At 42.0% G+C, this 20,339-nt stretch overlaps 2 protein-coding genes across 6 annotated transcripts in view; both read left to right on the forward strand.

Annotated features, from left to right (window-relative positions):
- The first annotated feature begins 13,996 nt into the window (after positions 1-13,996).
- On the forward strand, positions 13,997-17,500 carry LOC139539282 (guanylyl cyclase inhibitory protein-like). The gene is made up of 5 exons (XM_071342132.1): positions 13,997-14,137; positions 15,526-15,658; positions 16,085-16,234; positions 16,576-16,681; positions 16,913-17,500. Exons 1-5 carry the CDS (start codon positions 14,067-14,069, stop codon positions 17,038-17,040), a joined length of 588 nt encoding a protein of 195 aa, XP_071198233.1. The 5' UTR covers positions 13,997-14,066; the 3' UTR covers positions 17,041-17,500.
- A 268-nt stretch (positions 17,501-17,768) lies between these two features.
- Positions 17,769-20,339, forward strand: part of LOC139540171 (liprin-beta-1-like) — an 87,978-nt gene continuing 85,407 nt past the window's right edge. For all 5 annotated transcript variants that reach the window (XM_071343769.1, XM_071343768.1, XM_071343770.1 and 2 more), the window contains exon 1: positions 17,769-17,940. The gene's annotated coding sequence lies outside the window, so the exon portion shown is untranslated. The remainder of the gene's footprint in view (positions 17,941-20,339) is intronic.

Consider the following 20,339-nt stretch of genomic DNA (forward strand, 5'->3'; position numbering starts at 1 on the left):
GAGGACTAGCAAAAACAGAGAAAAGGGCAAACCAGGAGCACGGAAAAACATGCTGGTTGACTTGACAAGACAAACTGGCAACAGACAAACAGGGAACACAGGAATAAGCACCCAGGGACTAATGAGGAAAACAGGTGACACCTGGAGGTGGGTGGAGACAATAACAAGAACAGGTGAAACAGATCAGGAAGGGACAAATGGAGAATTATTTTAGAAAATAAATGGTGAGAAATTCAATGTTTCATTGGTATGAGTTGAAGGACATTATTTTGCCATGTAGGGACGGCAGATAGCCTAGTGGTTAGAGCGTTGGGCCAGTAACCGCAAGGATCCTGGATGGAATCTCTGAGCTGACAAGGTAAAAATCTGTCGTTCTGCCCCTGAGCAAGGCAGTTAATCCACTGTTCCCCGGGTGCCGAAGATGTGGATGTCGATTAATGCAGCTGATTCAGAGGGGTTGGGTTAAATGTGCAAGACACATTTCAGTTGAATGCATTCAGTTGTGCAACTAACCAGGTATCCCCTTTCCCTTTCCTAGTACTGATGGAAAAATCCTGTACACGTGTAATGTATTAGTGTTCTTCTGTAAAATTACAGATATCTCAGATCTCAAAGCTGGGGGGAAATACTGTACATCCCGTACTGGGTGAAGAAAGCAATGCACTGGTAAACTATTACCGTATTTGTTTCACTTTTAAATTAGGTCATGGTGTGTTGTTTGTAAAGTACATTGTCAGGACCCGGTGCGAGAAACAGTCACTAATAATTGGCAGAACCCAGAAGATGAGGCAGACACAGCAGTACTAGAGATGGTGGTTTAATAAAAATAGATATCTTCCAAAAGATATCTTACCACAAAGTGGTAAAAACAGCAAGGGAAAAAACAAACCTCAAAAGACTAATCCAAAAATACACGAGAACAAAACCAGAGAACCTCTGGAAAATCCAACAAGAGAAAATATAAGATCACAACAAGGCTTGGGCTGGGGCTGGGTGCTAACATACAAACACTGAGCAAGGAACTGAGGAACACACAGGGTTTAAATACTAACAAGGGAATGACTTACAGGTGCAAACAATAATTAGAGCAAGAAAAAACAAAAGGTACAAAAAAGGTGCAAGGGGGACATCTAGTGAACAAAACCTGAACAGTCCTGGCCAAAACCTGACATACATACTATATTTTGTGTTCTATACAGAACTCTGACAAATGGCTTCATGTCAACAGTGTATATGAAAGGAAAAAATGTGAAGAGGGCCGTTGAGGACTCCAACCTTTGCAGCAAATAGAGTCCAAATCATGACATTTTACATGACATTTGAATACCTTCTCTAGCTAATATTTGTTTTCCACCTTTACAGCGGGTGTGAGTCTTGGCAAATCAAAGGCTACAGAGGCAGAAATACTACAGGCAAAGTCAACCTGCCTGAAATATGCATCTGACCACAAGGGGGGCAGTGGGAGGGCCAATGAATAAGGGGATGAAAAAGTTCTTAAGAAGTTAAAAGCATCAAAGCCTGTTCCAACAGTGCCTTTTTTGGTTTAATGTACTGTATATCTAATTTGTGTTTCCAGACACCTGCTCCAGAAATGCATTTTTGGACTTATTTTAGACAATTAGCTTGCACATCTATTTTGTGGTGTAAAACATTTTCATTTCAACCATTTTTTGTTGTTGTTGTACTTTTGACCATTTTCTCCCCAATTTCGTGATATCCAATTGGTAGTTACAGTCTTGTCCCATCACTGCAACTCCCGTATGGGATAGGTGAAGGTCGAGAGCCATGCGTCCTCCGAAACACGTCCCCTGAAACACGACACCGCCAAGAAGCACTGCTTCTTGACACACTACCGGCTTAACCTGGAAGCCAGCAGCACCAATGTGTCAGAAGAAACACCGTACAGCTGGCGACCGAAGTCAGCATGCATGCGCCCAGCCGCCACAAGGAGTCACTAGAGCGCGATGGGACAAGGACATCCCAATTGTGCGCCGCCTCATGGGTTTCCCGGTCGTAGCCGGCTGCAACACAGCCCGGGATCGAACCATCTGTAGTGACACCTCTAGCACTCCGCTGCCATTTCAACCATTCTTTAACTGAATTAAACATTTTCTAGAATTTGTTTTTGCATAACAGTTTTTAGATGGACAAAGGTTTACACAATGCTGTTCCAAGTTACTGTTCTAATTGTGTTACACAGAATGACAATAGCCAACAAAATGACAACTAAACTCAGCAAAAAAAGAAACGTCCTCTCACTGTCAACTGCGTTTATTTTCAGCAAACTTAACATGTGTAAATATTTGTATGAACATAAGATTCAACAACTGAGACATAAACTGAACAAGTTCCACAGACATGTGACTAACATACATTTAATAATGTGTCCCTGAACAAAGGGGGGGGGGGGGGGGGGGTTAAAATCAAAAGTAACAGTCAGTATCTGGTGTGGCCACCATGGACTGCACCAGATTTGCCAGTTCTTGCTGTGAGATGTTAACCCACTCTTCCACCAAGGCACCTGCAAGTTCCCGGACATTTCTGGGGGGGAATGGCCTTAGCCCTCACCCTCCGATCCAACAGGTCCCAGACGTGCTCAATGGGATTGAGATCCGGGCTCTTTGCTGGCCATGGCAGAACACTGACATTCCTGTCTTGCAGAAAATAACGCACAGAACGAGCAGAATGGCTGGTGGCATTGTTATGCTGGAGGGTCATGTCAGGATGAGCCTGCAGGAAGGGTACCACATGAGGGAGGAGGATGTCTTCCCTGTAACGCACAGTGTTGAGATTGTCTGCAATGACAACAAGCTCAGTCCGATGATGCTGTGACACACCGCCCCAGACCATTGACGGACCCTCCACCTTCAAATCGATCCCGCTCCTGAGTACAAGCCTCGGTGTAACGCTCATTCATTCGACGATAAACGCGAATCCGACCATCACCACTGGTGAGACAAAACCGTGACTCATCAGTGAAGAGCACTTTTTGCCAGTCCTGTCTGGTCCAGCGACGGTGGGTTTGTGCCGTCTCACAGTATGGACATTAAGCGTCTCACAGTATGGACATTGCAATTTATTGCCCTGGCCACAGCTGCAGTCCTCATGCCTCCTCGCAGCATGCCTAAGGCACGTTTACGCAGATGAGCAGGGACTCTGGGGATCTTTCTTTTGGTGTTTTTCAGAGTCAGTAGAAAGGCCTCTTTAGTGTCCTAAGTTTTCATAACTGTGACCTTAATTGTCTACCGTCTGTAAGCTGTTAGTGTCTTAACGACCGTTCCACAGGTGCATGTTCATTTATTGTTTATGGGTCATTGAACAAGCATGGGAAACAGTGTTTAAACTCTTTACTATGAAGATCTGTGAAGTTATTTGGATTTTTACAAATTATCTTTGAAAGACAGGGTCCTGAAAAAGGGACGTTTTTTTGTTGTTGCTGAGTTTACTTCTAAACATCCAATGAACACACTTCATGGATTGGTAAGCATCCCTCTTGAATTTATGGTTTGTTTAGGTCAAATCAGACCACCTTATCCCTATACATATCTACCTCTATCAATCCAGTATCCATGCACATTGTAAATATGGTACTGGAACTCAATGGAAAACAACAGACGTGACTAAATGAATTAAGACATGCTTACTTACTTCATAGTGTTCTTCTTATAACTTGTGTGTTTTTGTTCTCCCTTGTTATTTTTTGTATTACATTGTTATTGATTATTATTATTGATTAACCCCAACAATGCAGTAAAGGCATTTCACTGTACTTGTGCATGTGACATCAACATATTTTCCTTATATGTTCTTGTGAGTAAACTGAGTATACCAAACATCAGGAACACCTTCCTAATATTGAGTTTTGCCCTAAAAACAGTCTCAATTCGTCTGGGCATGGACACAAGGTGTCGAAAGCGTTTCACAGGGAGATTGTGTGGTGCACCATTCTTGATAAATAGAGGACTCTTGATGGAAATAACTCATTTTCGTTTTGACATTGCCATTGATGACTTCCACAATTTAAAAGTAGTCAACTATGGGTTGGGAGTGATCAGCCAATGATCAGAGAGCATTGTCTTCTTCAAATTATGTGGCCTATGATTTGTAAACCAAAAACGAAGGTAATATCCAGGAATCAAGGCCAAGATATATACCAGGACATTGGTCCCAAGATCAAGACCCAGATCCAGTGAGTTGAGACCTTGACAAGTTAAAAACTGAAATGATGTGGTCTTGAGTGGTTTCAATACCAAGACCACTAGATCAAGAGTCGATGGGCACTTTCTTCAATTGTAAGAAAGTAAAGTATTCTGAACAAAAATATAAATGCAACATGTGAAGTGTTGGTCTCATGTTTCAGGTTTGAACGTGCCGTCCTTGGCCAGCTCTCCTGCTATCTCTCTCAGAATGACCTTCTTGATCCAAATCAGTCAGGTTTCAAGACTAGTCATTCAACTGAGACTGCTCTTCTCTGTGTCACGGAGGCGCTCCGCACTGCTAAAGCTAACTCTCTCTCCTCTGCTCTCATCCTTCTAGACCTATCGGCTGCCTTTGATACTGTGAACCATCAGATCCTCCTCTCCACCCTCTCCGAGCTGGGCATCTCCAGCGCGGCCCACGCTTGGATTGCGTCCTACCTGACAGGTCGCTCCTACCAGGTGGCGTGGCGAGAATCTGTCTCCGCACCACGTGCTCTCACCACTGGTGTCCCCCAGGGCTCTGTTCTAGGCCCTCTCCTATTCTCGCTATACACCAAGTCACTTGGCTCTGTCATATCCTCACATGGTCTCTCCTATCATTGCTATGCAGACGACACACAATTAATCTTCTCCTTTCCCCCCTCTGATAACCAGGTGGTGAATCGCATCTCTGCATGTCTGGCAGACATATCAGTGTGGATGACGGATCACCACCTCAAGCTGAACCTCGGCAAGACGGAGCTGCTCTTCCTCCCGGGGAAGGACTGCCCGTTCCATGATCTCGCCATCACGGTTGACAACTCCATTGTGTCCTCCTCCCAGAGTGCTAAGAACCTTGGCGTGATCCTGGACAACACCCTGTCGTTCTCAACTAACATCAAGGCGGTGACCCGTTCCTGTAGGTTCATGCTCTACAACATTCGCAGAGTACGACCCTGCCTCACGCAGGAAGCGGCGCAGGTCCTAATCCAGGCACTTGTCATCTCCCGTCTGGATTACTGCAACTCGCTGTTGGCTGGGCTCCCTGCCTGTGCCATTAAACCCCTACAACTCATCCAGAACGCCGCAGCCCGTCTGGTGTTCAACTTTCCCAAGTTCTCTCACGTCACCCCGCTCCTCCGCTCTCTCCACTGGCTTCCAGTTGAAGCTCGCATCCGCTACAAGACCATGGTGCTTGCCTACGGAGCTGTGAGGGGAACGGCACCTCCGTACCTTCAGGCTCTGATCAGGCCCTACACCCAAACAAGGGCACTGCGTTCATCCACCTCTGGCCTGCTCGCCTCCCTACCTCTGAGGAAGTACAGTTCCCGCTCAGCCCAGTCAAAACTGTTCGCTGCTCTGGCACCCCAATGGTGGAACAAACTCCCTCACGACGCCAGGTCAGCGGAGTCAATCACCACCTTCCGGAGACACCTGAAACCCCACCTCTTTAAGGAATACCTAGGATAGGATAAAGTAATCCTTCTAGCCCCCCCCCCCCCCCTTAAAAGAGTTAGATGCACTATTGTAAAGTGGTTGTTCCACTGGATATCATAAGGTGAATGCACCAATTTGTAAGTCGCTCTGGATAAGAGCGTCTGCTAAATGACTTAAATGTAAATGTAATGTAAATGTAATGTTTCTCTCAAATGTTGTGCACAAATTTGTTTACATCTCTGTTAGTGAACATTTCTCCTTTGCCAAGATAATCCATCCACCTGACAGGTGTGGTATATCAAGAAACTGATTAAACACCATGATCATTACACAGGTGCACCTTGTGCTGAGGACAATAAACCACTCAGGGATTTCACCATGAGGCCAATTGTCACGGCCGTCGAATGAAGTGGACCAAAGTGCAGCGTGGTAAGTGTACATGATCCTTTATTTTGGAATGACGCCAACAAAACAATAAACAAAATAAACAACCGTGAAGCTTACGAGGGCATAGTGCCACAAACACAAGTCAACTACCCACAACAAAAGGAGGGAAAAAGGGCTACCTAAGTATGGTTCCCAATCAGAGACAACGATAGACAGCTGTCCCTGATTGAGAACCATACCCGGGCAAAAACATAGAAACACAAAATCATAGAAAACAAAACATAGAATGTCCACCCCAAATCACACCCTGACCAAACCAAATAGAGACATAAAAAGGCTCTCTAAGGTCAGGGCGTGACACCAATGGTGACTTCAAAACGGTTACAGAGTTTAATGGCTATGATGGCGAAAACTGAGGATGGATCAACAACATTGTAGTTACTCCACAATACTAACCTAGTTGACAGATTTAAAAGATGGTAGTGTTTACAGAACAAAAGTATTCCAAAACATGCATCCTGTTTGCAACAAGAAACTAAAGTAATACTGCAAAAAATTAAGCAAAGTAATTCACTTTTTGTCCTGAATACAAAGTGTTATGTTTTGGGCAAATCCAATGCAACACATTACTAAGTAACACTCGCCATATTTTCAAGCATAGTGGTGGCTGCATTAATTTTTTCAGGACAAAAAATAAACAGAGTGGAGATAAGCACAGGCAAAATCCTAGAGGAAAACCTGGTTGAGTTTGCTTCCCACCAGACACTGGGAGATTAATTTGCCTTTCAGCAGGACAATAAACTAAAACACAAGGCCAAATTTACACTTGAGTTGCTTACCAATAAGACAGTGAATGTTCCTGAGTGGCCTAGTTACCGTTTTGACTTAAATCTACTTGAAAATCTATGGCAAGTCCTGAAAATGGTTTGTTTACTAATGATCACCGGCCAATTTGACAGAGTTTGAAGAATTTTGTAAATAATAATTGGAAAGTGTTGCACAATCTAGGTGTGGAAAGCTCTTAGAGACTTACCCAGAAAGACTCACAGCTATAATCACTGCCAAAGGTGCTTCTACAAAGTATTGAGTCAGAGGTGTGAATACTTATGTAAACGGTGTCAATTATGTTAGTAGTGACCATTTTCGGTTAGTAAAAAAACCAACGTATTTTGGATTTAGCTAACATGGGTGGCTATCTTTCATTTGGACAGATGTACATCCCAGTAAACCTATATGTTAGTCCCAAAACCATACTTGACATATTTCTTTATATTAGATGTTTGATAGGGACATGTCTTAAAAATAAATGATTTAGATTTACCAACTTACTCACTCATTTAAAAAAAAATGCAGCTAGATTACTCACCATGTGGCCGTAATCCCATCACCTGGTGATATTTGTAAGGTTCTGGCATAGCCCTTTCCCCTCACAGCCGCTATCATCCCGTATACGGGTTGAAAATGGCAGATTTTGTTTTGTTTTATTGATAAGCACCAAAATTAGAACAGCATCAGATACAAAATACAACACATCAGAGTTCAGGATCTCCGATTCACAGCACTGTATGGGTTTTGACTGAGAGCCGATAAAAACTTGAGCACAGTGCGCGACGAGAAGATGCCCCCATCCCTCCCGCTAGTTGGGCTACTTTTGCACCTTTCTTGTCTGAGTGAGGGAAATGCTGTGAATCGAGAGGAGACGTCGAGGTTACGAATAAATATCCCTGTCATACAAGCAAACCACACACCCATGAGTCCAAATGTGCACTTGACATTTCCATATCCATTCTACAGTCTTTTAAACTGTGTGCTTCAGTAGTGACAACAAAAGTGGGGACAGCATTTTTCAGAGAAAGATGTTTGAAAATAAACAAAACTATATATATTATATGAATTGCTTTATTTTCAAACATTAAGTTTAGGAGTCAGGGTTATCAATATAAATAAACATATAAACAATGACTTTACTATATTAATGTAACAATATGTTTGTTATTGCCTTGGATTGAATTAGAACATATTATGATGTAAATAAATGTCAGAAATTTGGAGACATAACTGTTTTTCTTAAAATATTTTTTTTTGGGGTGGGACAGCAATTTATACCACTTCACCCATATAAGGCAGAGGTGCACAACATTTGGCGCACATGCCAAATGCGGCTCTAGAGCTGCCCTTTTTTGGGCTGCGGGTGTCTTTATAAAAAATAGAATCAAATGTGTTCTCTGGATTGGAGCAACTGCTAAACGATGAATGTAAATTAAGGTATAAATGTAATAGAAAAACACTTGCCGCACTGTGCGCCTCTCCTGTGCATCACTCCCTGTGTCTATGTCTCCCCCATGTGTCTCTGCAAGACCCATGGCAGTGGGTCTCTTGAGAGTCTGGGTCACTGACTCATAACACACACCACTCAGACTCGAGTTGCCTATAATTGTAGAATAGCAGGACTTTGTGCTTACCATCAAGAACAGAGACTGACCTCTTCATTAACACCTTGGCTCCACTGAATACGTTTTGAATTCACAATGTGATTACTAACGATACGTTCTCCATCTCAACTCCTTGTATGTGGAGGCGTCACCGGCTGGAGCACCCTTTTGTAATGTAAGTATTTTTTTTTAAATGGTCTAATAAATTCAATCATTTAATCCTTAAAGAGCCACCACTGTCCGAGGATACTTATCTCAGCAGCTGCTCGGGACGTCGTGCTACGATTACTTCCATCAAGACGACTTGCCATGTTTATCAGAACGACATAAAAGGTAGGATCTTGTTAGTTCAGTCAGTGGTTGGTTCCCACATTTTTAATGCTATGACTCGCCCCAAACCTTTGCTGTGGCCAACCCGATAGACAAGGATTCCAAGAATGTGGAATCTAACCGTAACCCAGGAACAATGAGCCAGAGGCTAGCAACAACCTACTAGTAGGCCCCAAACCACTACATGGGAGACACAGTCCTAGTTGGATTGAGACATGTTTTCTGTCTGCATTACCCATCTTCACTGTTCAATGTTTTTTCCTAGTTTCAGAATCCCCCTAGTATTTTCCCTTGGTTTTCCTCAGGTATTCACCTGAAAAGATCATTTTTTTTAAAGAAAAACATTCCTATTTGACCACAAGCAGCTTTTATGATATTATTACCTTTGTTCTAACCATTAACTTTTTTAATGTACTATTGTGGATTATCAAATATATTTTCTTTATTCTCTCTCCCTTTCCCATCTTTCTTTGCAGTGTTGTGCAGTAGAGAGAAAAGAGACAAACTGCTACAAATACAAAACAAAACCCATCTCTTTTGTCACTCTACAAAGTAATTGCTTTAGTTTTATAAATCCCTGGACCAAAGAAGTAGAATACATAGTGTCGACCTATACAGTCATATTTTAAGTACAAGCCTCCATCTTTTGCTCCTCTTAAGGAACGTTACTGATCTTACTGTACCAGAATCTGACTGTTGCTGTAGTTTTCGTGACAGTATGTGTGTAATTCAACCTCTTCTCCAAACAGTTTTCTCGTGTGTCCAGATTCTCCCACATCTCTTGCAGTGACCACAGTCAAACAGGCAGATCTGTTGACAAATCAGAGGCCAAGTCATTCTAGCCAAATAGACCTTACCTGTTGCTAATGAATGTTTCTCCTTCTTGATGATGTCAAGACGTCTCTTTTCATCATCCCAGGGATCTCCAATGCTTTTTAATACCATGATCTACGCTGGAAGCATCGGGACGCAGATCCCTAATGAGCTGCTAGACTACAACAGGTGGGGCGACGGCTTGGTTTAGCCAATCAGGGTTGACAGACGTGGCTGATTAACAAGGGGGGAGGTAGAGAGACGAATATAGCCTGTATGGATGTTGATGCCATTGGATGACCATCAACTTGTGGAGTGGATGTGTATAAAGAATAGCAGTCTGAAGGAATAGCCATAGAACTGGGTCACAGTTCATTGGGGTGCATCGTTACATAACGTTCCGATATAAATATTTTATTTAGAACCGGCATGCTTCTCTGTAATGTAGGTAATCGTTTCAACTCATGTCAGTGCATGGTACCCTAGTGACAAGATCCTGGTGTCAATTCTGGTGAAGCTTTTCACTCACTGCAATAAGCTGTCAAAAGCCCCCTCAAACACGCCCGCAGGCGTCCTAGTTTTGTACCCTCTGAGCCTGCTTTGGGTGTGATTGTATGTAACAGTATGTTATACTGAATGACTGACTGAAAGGGAACGTAGTTATGAAGAAAACAACTGTTCCCTGAAGGAGAGAACGGGGTATAACATATTTTGGCCCCTGCGCCGTCTGGGGATTTGGGCTCGCTGAAGAACGGTACTGAATTGAGGAAATGTAAGCAAGCCTTTGTATTATAGCCAGGTAGGTGGTGCTTTCGAAAGCGGACTCGGCCTCCATTTCCCCGATAGGCTTTATTTCAGTTTTCTTCAGGTGAATATGATTAGTTGTTGACTCCCTAAAGTATGTTATACCTTGTTTCTTCCTTCAGGGAACAGTAGTTATATTCATAACTGAATATTCTGAAGAAACTGTTTCTTTCACCACACTTTAGCTTGACTACTGAGGGTCTTATACTAGAGGGGGGAACTGAAGTGCCTTGTGTCATTGTTGCACGGACAAAAAACTGCCTATATGCTTATTTGATACCTCAATCAATCAATCAATCAAATGTATTTATAAAGCCCTTTTTACATTAGCAGATGTCAAAAAGTGCTTATACGGAAACCCAGCCTAAAACCCCAAATGGCAAGCAATGCAGATGTAGAAGCACAGTGGCTAGGAAACACTCCCTAGAAAGGCAGGAATCTATGAAGAAACCTAGAGAGGAACCAGGCTCTGAGGGGTGGAGATTATAAGAGTACAGATTGTTCTTCAAGATGGGTCAAATAATAATCACAGTGGCTGTAGAAGGTGCAACAGGCCAGTACCTCAGGAGTAAATGTCAGTTGGCTTTTCATAGCCGAGCATTCAGAGGTCGAGACAGCAGGTGCGATAGAGAGAGAAAGAACGAGAGAGCGAGAGAGAGTCAAAAACAGCAGGTCCGGGACAAGGTAGCATGTCCGGTGAACAAGTCATGGTTCCATAGACACAGGTAGAACAGCTGAAACTGGAGCAGCAGCACAGCCAGGTGGACTGGGGACAGCCAGGAGTCATCAGGCCAGGTAGTGCTGAGGCATAGGGGCTCAGGTCCTTCAGGAGGGGAGGGAGAGAGTGCGAGAGAGAGAATTAATTAGAGGGACTATACTTAAATTCACATAGGACACCAGATAAGACAGAAGAATTACACCAGATATAACAGACTGACCCTAGCACCCTGGTACATATTGCAGCATAGATACTGGAGGCTGAGACAGGGAGGGTCGGGGGACACTGTAGCCCCGTCCGACGATACCCCCAGACAGGGCAAACCAGGCAGGATATAACGACACCCACTTTTCCAAAGCACAGCCCCTACACCACTCAAGGGATATCAACAGACCAACAACGTACTACCCTGAGACAAGGTTGAGTATAGCCCACGAAGATCTCCTCCACCGCACAAGCCCAAGGGGGCGCAAACCGAACAGGAAGGTCAATCAATCAAATATATTTATAAAGCCCTTTTTACATCAGCCAATGTCACAAAGTACTATACAGAAACCCAACTAAAACCCCAAACAGTAAGTAATGCAGGTGTAGATCACATCAGTGACTCAATCCACCAGTGACGCACCCCTCCTAGGGATGACATGGAAGAGCACTAGTAAGCCAGTGACTCAGCCCCCGTAATACGGTAAGAGGCTGGGCCGGGTCGTCGCTTCAGTGCCTTGACATTCACTGTCGCACCACTGGGCCAGACTACGCTCAATCACAGGACCTACTGAAGAGATGAGTCTTCAGTAAAGACTGAAAGGTCAAGACCGAGTCTGCATCTCTCACAGATAGGCAAAGCCCTGCCCATATATGTATGTTTGCTTAGAAATTCTAGGGACAATAAGGAGGCTTGCGTTTTGAGACTGTAGCATACGTGTAGGTATGTACGGCAGGACTAAATCGGAGATATGTAGGAGCAAGTCCATGTAGTGCTTTGTAGGTTAGCAGTAAAACATTGAAATCAGCCCCAGCCTTAACAGGAAGCCAGCCAGAGGCTAGCACTGGAGTAATGATCAAATTTTGGGGTTCTAGTCAAAATTCTAGCAGACATGTTTAGCACTAACTGAAGTTTATTTAGTGCTTTACCCAGGTAGCCAGAAAGTAGGGCATTGCAGTACTCTAATCTAGAAGTGACAAAAGCATGGATGAACTTTTCTGCATAATTTTTCAACCAAAGGTTTCAGATTTTTGCAATCAGAAGAGATCAGGGTCCACAGTCACGAGGGGGTCCTTCACAGTTTTATTTGACACGAATGTACAACCATCAAGATTACTTGTCAAATCCAACAGCATATTTCTTTGTTTCTTGGGACCTAGAATTAGCATCTCCGAGTTTAAAAGGAAATAATTTGTCGCCATCCACTTCCTGAGACGTATATTACGTACACTCACAAACCGTCAATCCCACCTCACTTCTCAACACATTGAATAGAAGGGCATTTTCCCTATTGACTGTTTATTGAATCATGGGATCAAGCGGAGATGTCACACGATTGGTTGCCACTTGCAAGTCAAATCCAGCCAATCACGAGCATGATCAGAGATTATGGTACGGACAGTAGAGCCATGGTAGAGCCTTATTCAACACAGCTCCTTCTCAACAAGCAAACAAACCGTGAGGTGTGAAAACATGTGCCATAAATACAGGCTGGTCCTAAGAAAGACAAACATTTGATTATATCTGTTTTAGATTTAAAGATTAGTTTTTTACTAAATGAATTGTACTGTTTTTGTGAATGCCCTGAATTTACTGTTAAAGTGTGAGTTTGTACGGTAGGCCAAAGCCCACCTTATTGTTGTTGTGTGGTGGCATTGTGCGGAAGTGACATACTGTTCTGTGCTTTGGTTCGAGTCAACCTCCATTGCTCCTGTTCCAGTTTAAGATATCAAATCTTATCCAGGGTAGATTTTTAGATGTAGTAATTTTTTCTTTCCTTTTCTGTCCTGCTCAGCTATCACATTGCATGCAGCTTTCGTATCCTTTTGGTTGTTTGTTTTTCAACTTTTTGGGGGAAATTTCCTTTCAAAATGTTACCAAGAATATGCATATCCTTGCTTCAGGTCCTGAGCTACAGGCAGTTAGATTTGGGTATGTCATTTTAGGCGAAAATTGAAAAAAAGCGGTGTATCCTTAAGAGGTATTAAGCAAGGCCATTTACAGTAGCTGTGGGCTCTGAGAAGCGCTATTTGTTAGGAAGGGTGGCTAGTCAGTGACACATTCATCTACAGCTTCACAATCACCTTTTTTAATATATCTGTTTTGTTTGTTTTATTGGTGGGCTTATTATGAGGCACTTAAATGTTCATGGCATTATTGCCGCTTCAACAGTTCTGGTTTGTGGCAGAGAAAACATCTCTCCAAGCTGTCTAGTAAAAAAGGTTTTTAATAAAAATGTATTTCCTTTTACTACAGTTGTCTTTTGGTACACATGCACATGTGCACACTACATATGAAATCAATGTTGTTGTTGTTTCCTGTCTGTACAAATGTACTCTTTCAATCCATAGACTTACTTTGTCAACTTCCCTGTAAGGCTAAAAACTAGGTCACTCATGACTACAGCTGCTTTTTGGGTAATTACTTTTCTCTCAACCTCACTCCTTCCCACTCCTCCTTTTTGCCTCCGTACTAGAGGGATTACATTTCCCTAATTTCTCAAATGTGATGATAGGGCACTGGTAAGTGTGATTAAGTGTGCCCAGGGTAAGCTGGGATAGTCCCGTATTCATAAAGCACCTCGGAGTAGGAGTGCTGATCTAGGACCAGTTTTGCGTTCCAAATCATGACGAATAAAATGAGACAGGAGGGACCTGATCCTAAGTCAGCGCTACTACTCTAAGACGCTTTGTAAATACAGGCCCAGGTGTATATATGTATATATATAAAGTCAGCACTGTGGAGGATCCATTCTGTTGAGGATGGGACAAGCTGCCTCTCTACCCTGCAGGAGAGGAACCACCTATGTCACAGAGCTCTATGAGTGGTTAAGGTAAGACTTGTATCTCATTTTATCTACATTCAAAATATAAATTTGTGTTTTAAAGATCTTAATTGATTGTTCTTTTAAGGACTTCTGAAGTTAAATATTGATTTTGTCTGGTTCATGAATGATGGCAATAAACTATAGATGGGTTGGTTGTTTAGCAAAAAAACTGACGAGTGCTCAACTAAGGGACAACACAGACGCGGTTGGTTTAGATTGTTGACAACATGTAAACTATATTTTGTCTCCAATGTTAATTGAAAACATAAATAAATGTGCACAATGGGCACTTGTTGTCTCTCAAATACATTGTACAGTTTTTTTTTTAGCTAGCCAGCAAATGTTTTGCCATATTAGCATATACTTGAAATCAGTCAAAACAGCTAAAAACAAGACGTGGTATCAAGCACAACATAAAACTAGCTAAAACGAGCTACCTACGATTCACCACATGGCAGCTTCTGTCATTGTTGCTAGCTATCGGGTCATCCAGAATCACAACATCCAACAGACTTCTGCCACATTGAAGTGTTCGCATCGTTTATAGATAACCACTTAGAAAAGTCACCATAAAAACCAAAGCCCATTCAACTAAAGGCAAGAAAAGCAATCTACTGTATTACACATTGAACCTCATGTAGATTTAGAAATCCATTGAACAGTTTAATGACAAAAGTATTTAAAATGATAAGTCTATTTCAGAAAATGACAGTGAAAAGGCAAATTGTACTGTTAAAAGTCTCAAATAGCTACAATTGTTTGCAATTTTCCATCAATCTTTTGCTGGACGGCTTAAATAGAAGTGTCCTGAAATGGCTTCCACTGGGCACACACTGGTTGAATCAACGTTGTTTCCACATCATTACAATAACACGAGTTTGAACACACTGGAATAGACGCTGAATTGACGTCAGTGCCCAGTTGGTTATCAGTGATAGTTTAGCCTAATTACCCTAAACACTCACCTGCCAGGATGTAAAGAAGCTTTCAGCCATATTAAACCACTCCAGGTTATTAAAGACCCACTGTTGAAGCTGTTTTTTTGTTTTACTTAGCTGTCTAAGGCACAGCATCTCAGTGCAAGAGGCGTCACTATAGTACCTGGTTTGAATCCGGCCGTGATTGGGAGTCCCATAGGACGGCGCACAATTGTCCCAGCGTCGTCCGGGTTTGGCCGGGGGAGGCCGTCATTATAAATAATAATTTGTGAATGACTTACCTAGTTAAATAAATAAATAATAATACATGTAAATCCATTATTCACAATACAGCTGAGTCTATATCATTTTACACTGTTGATTGATGAGATATACTTTTATAATTAAGAGGAGTAAATCTTTTCGTTTTAAAACATTTCTGTCTGTTCTTTCTTTGGTTGTGTTGATTTGTGATAGAACATTTATGAATGAGTGCCCTAGTGGACTGATCACTCTGCATGAGTTCCGGAGACACTTCTGTAAGGGTACTGTGGGCAATGAGTCAGCTGAGTATGCAGAGCAAATATTCCGCACCTTGGATAATAATGGGGTAGGCACCAAAAACAAACTTCTTTAAGTCTTTACATTTACGTTTCTTATCTTTTAGTCTTTTCCGTCTTAAATCTGAAAAGCGTGAGCCATCCTTAAAACAGACTGCACATCAGCTCTATATAGGTGCACTATTATTGACATATTTCTTCACAAAATACTGGAAATTATTTACATTGTGTACCTGTGTAGTATCACACTAACTATTCTATAACAACATTGTATTAATATGTTGCTAGTAAGTTAGAAATGTACTGCAAATCATTTCCTGGTAATTGCATAGTAGTGGAATTAAACATGATTTGGTTATTGCACAAGTGGAATAGGGAACAGGCGTTACCACACAGCTATAAGGGAAATTTAATGTAAAGTTTTACTGGAATGCTTATGACTGTGTGTGAAACTGAGGTTCTGTGGTTATCCACAGGATGGGGTTGTTGACTTCCGGGAGTATGTGAAAGCCATCAGTATGTTGATTGAAGGTACCCCAGTGGAGAAACTACGCTGGTCCTTTAAACTCTACGATAAAGACAAAGATGGAGCCATATCACGCAGGGAGATGCTGGAGATCATGCAGGTAGGTCCTAACCATAGATATACGATATAATACATTATATTTCATTATGTGGTTCCAACTGGAAGGTGCAATGCTAGGACACAGTGCGAGGATGCAAATTGAACAATGTTACTGTTCTTTACCTTTACTCAAAAAATCTTTGCTCAAGTTCAGATCACCTCTCAGGATAATTCATTACTGGAATTTGTGTGGCTGCTGTGGGAGCCTACTGGCACTGCATTGCACTGGCAGTGGCACTTGCCCTAGCTGCATTCATAGTAGACATAACTGTGCCTGTTGTTATTCACTAGATGGCGCTAGATGTCCAATTTCACAACAATCTGCATGGTCTTTGTTTACAGGCTGTGCACAAGATGAGCGTGGCAGCCTCACTCACCAAGCCTAACCCGCTTACAGCTGAGGAGTGCACCAACAGGATATTTGCAAGATTGGATAAAGACAACAATGGTGAGGACTGCACAGAAACCATTCCAAAACACACATAATCCTAATTTAAGGTTATAAAACCTTTAGCATCCTCAGCTGGTTACCTATTGCTGCCGTTATTCTGCTTCTACTGTAACCATCCAGCCCTGCCTTGAACTCTATGTTCTGGGACTTGTGATTGTATCTTAGTCTTTTGAGTGTGCAGCCAATACAAGGATGTAAACATATTTTTTATTATTCTATTCTATTCAGCCATCATCAGCCTGGAGGAGTTCATCGAGGGGGCCCTGGATGATGAGTGGATAAGGGAGATGCTGGAGTGTGACCCCAACACTGTGAAGGTTGAGAGGCCTCCCAAGGGCCACATCTTGCTTGAGTAAGGACAGACAGAGAGGTGCTGTGGATCCAGAGTTTCGTTTCATTCTACCTTGGATGTCAGCTGATGAACTGAACTGGGCTGAGACAATATATGTAATCTAGCTATATTTGTAATGCTTCAAGTGTTTCCAAAAGCCAAAACTTAATCAAAGTGTTTACATGGTGTTATAGGTCTTGAGCACATTTCTATAGCCTACTACAATTTCTGAACAAAATGCCATTCTATTAATTAGGTCTAAGATGTGTTTTTTTTCTTACTTTGTGTAAGCTATACATATTTATTCGATTTTTTTGCAGTTTTATTCTGTCCTCACACTATTTTAAAAGGCTCATTAGTGTTTTCTAGCTGACATTTCTTTCACATTATGTAGTTTTACTCTGTCCTCTTGTATAACAACACTTATTTTAGCAATGTCTGAGTCTGAGACATAATACAAGCCAAATAAAATGTGTGGGAAATGGCATCTTAGTTATCCCTTATATTTATGAGCAGAAAGAAGGACGATAAAACACTGAAACTTGTAAAGTAACGATGAAATACATTTACAGACAATTTCACTTAGGCTACTTCTGTGCCCCCTTCAGACCACATGGGAACATCTTGCTTTTTCAAAGTTGATTGGCAGGCACCTCCCAAACACGGAAAAGATCCCAGAGAAATTTCTCTTCCCAAACCAATCCAATCGGGGGCGGGGCGGGATGTACATGCAATGACGTTTCCACTTTCCAACTTTCCACTCAACTCCCATTTTTGACATGGCGTAGGGAAGAGGCAGCGCAGCGGGCAGGCATTGTAGCGGGAAAACCGTGATCAGTTGATAAAGTAGAGGAATTTCTATGTTTTTATTTCAGTAGGTTGATATACATTTGCAAGTTGTAACTAAGAGTCAAGCAAAGTTCAGGTAAGTGCGACATTTACGCAGTTTTGCATCCATCTAACTCTGTCTTATTGCGTAGCGTCTGCTGTGATTCAACGCAGAAGTTGGCAACAACGTAGACAGACGTTGTAATGTTAATTTTATCCATCTCATTCTAATCTTTGCCATTTTAATCATGACATTGTTGCAATATTATCTTTGCACGTTGATTTATTTGCCAGGGAACATGTCTAAATCATTTTCGAGTAATTGCTTCTACAGTTATTTGCCTTCAGACAGCATTTATTTTGATCCAGTGAATGCATTTAGCCTACGTCAAAGGAGTTTGTTCCAGTGAAAAGTTAGAATAATTAAAACCTAAGATACAATGTAGTCAGCAACGTGGCTTGTCCCTACATTGCTTTTGTTAGGTTTGAAGTATTATAACATTTCACTACAGACAGCTACAGACAGCTTTGAGATGCTTTCAAACACTTGCTGCCATTCATCAATAGCATGTTAACGATTTCGCAACACAGACAGCAGTGTTTTTACAGATTGCCACGAATGTTCTCACCCAGATTCAGCTTCATAAATAGATTTCTCTAACCTTACAGGGTAGAGTTTACAGACCTAGACACTGAATCTCAACTCTAACTAATGCTTTTCGTGGTTTGTTTTGGTTGATTGCTCATTTCTCCAATCCAGACAGTAGTCAAGTCAACTGTGATATTGACATTTTCTATTCTGTTTATATATTTTTAACATCTGTTTGTTAATATTTCTGCATTGGCTTTTCGGGGAGAGAATGCATCTCAAAAGGAGGCTACTGCAGCTAATAGCCAACTAGTCAAAGACAACACATTTTGTTGTTGTCACTCACAGATGTTGGGCAAATTGAGGTAATGATTAGTTTGCCCCTTGTTCAGAGCACTGGTCTCCTTCGTTCTTTTTCCACAGATGTTCAACCCTGGTTCAAAAGTCAGGGGAGCCCTTCATGTCAGAGGTTGTTCTCCTCTACACAATAGCAAATAGAAGTCGATGGTAAAATCAATCAGTTCAATGGCGTCATTGGTATGTTCTCTTCTTATCCGGCATAGGTTACTTGGCCTTTGAGTATGACCTGTTCTAGAGAGGGCCAAATTGGAATGCTATTTTTGTATTCCAAACTTGAACAACTGCTGAGTAATGTTAAAATAATGTCATTCATGCTGCCTAAAAGAGTAGCTATAAGTCATCCAACCAGCTGAACAAGGCATGCATGTGGGAAACATAGACACTTCAGAACTCACTTAAATATCGTGTTCAGATGCTTGTCATCACATTCAAACTATTTATTTTAGCTCACAGCTGCCTCTGATTTTCTCTGAAACTTCATACTTTTTTTGTTGTAGCTCTGGTCTTGCACCATGTGCACATAAAAATGCCATAGAGGTGCAGTATTTTTTACAGTAAACTAAGCTATATATAGACATAGGGGAAGGCCCCTTTGGTCATTCGTTTTTAACCATTCATATAGTTGTGTGGGGTATAAAATGTGTGATATATTTTGCCCCCTCACCCAGACCAGGTTTGAAATAGCTGGGAGTTTATTTCAGATCAGCCAGCGTGCTAGAGGCTGCCTGCCCTGGATGGCTCAAATGCATCTGCTGCCTATGGAGAATACGAATGCCATGATCACATGCAGGTGGGAATAACTCTGGACAGCTCTGAACTTGAGGACATCACAGGTGTAAATAGCAACTTGTTGCCATACTGGAACTCTGTGTGTGGCACGTACATTGACATATATAAATGGGGCATTTACAATAGAGAAATATACTAAAGAAAATCACATGTTGATTGATTGGGGAACCAAGTGTACAGTAAATACACAGCTAGACCACAGCTAATACGGCATACTAAAATAAGATGCTGAATAGCAAGAGCATGGCATGAAGTGAAAAAACAACTTTTCTGACAGTCAAGATCCAGGTAACCTCTAGTGCGCTGTCACGTAATATCGTGATTACCTTCTCTGTCATTCATCCTCAGTACAGCAGTCTGTCTTTGCTATTTCCTGTGCTGGGGAGTACATTCCTTCTTTGAGCTAAGAGGAGAAGATCATAGGGTAAGAAAGCTAGGCGCAGAGTGGGTCAAGCAGACTCAGTTCTCTGTTGTAAATGGGGCATAACCCATGTGGTTGAAAAGGGGTTTAGTCAAGGCATATGACTCAAGAAATGAAATCCTATGGGGAAATGTCAAGCGTATCTATGAGGAACATCTTTGGTGGATCCAGCTCTGACTGAATCGGATGTTTATGATTGAGTATCGTTAGATTTTCTATTATTTTACCATTGAAAGGATAAACAGTACTGTCCCTCCCTCCCTGGCTGTCTGGCAGAATACTGTGCTGCACACATGGGGATCGGTGCCAAGATTGTAAATTCCTCTCTCCCATGCGG

This window comes from Salvelinus alpinus, chromosome 15, assembly GCF_045679555.1.
Source record: "Salvelinus alpinus chromosome 15, SLU_Salpinus.1, whole genome shotgun sequence".
NCBI classification, from domain to species: domain Eukaryota; kingdom Metazoa; phylum Chordata; class Actinopteri; order Salmoniformes; family Salmonidae; genus Salvelinus; species Salvelinus alpinus.

What these genes read in the sequence shown, in the direction of transcription:
- LOC139539282 (XM_071342132.1), top strand. Translation starts at nt 14,067, where the DNA reads ATGGGACAAGCTGCCTCTCTACCCTGCAGGAGAGGAACCACCTATGTC. An exon ending in AGATGCTGGAGATCATGCAG is followed by an intron (nt 16,235 to 16,575) that starts GTAGGTCCTAAC and finishes CTTTGTTTACAG; the next exon opens with GCTGTGCACAAGATGAGCGT. An exon ending in ATTGGATAAAGACAACAATG is followed by an intron (nt 16,682 to 16,912) that starts GTGAGGACTGCA and finishes TATTCTATTCAG; the next exon opens with CCATCATCAGCCTGGAGGAG.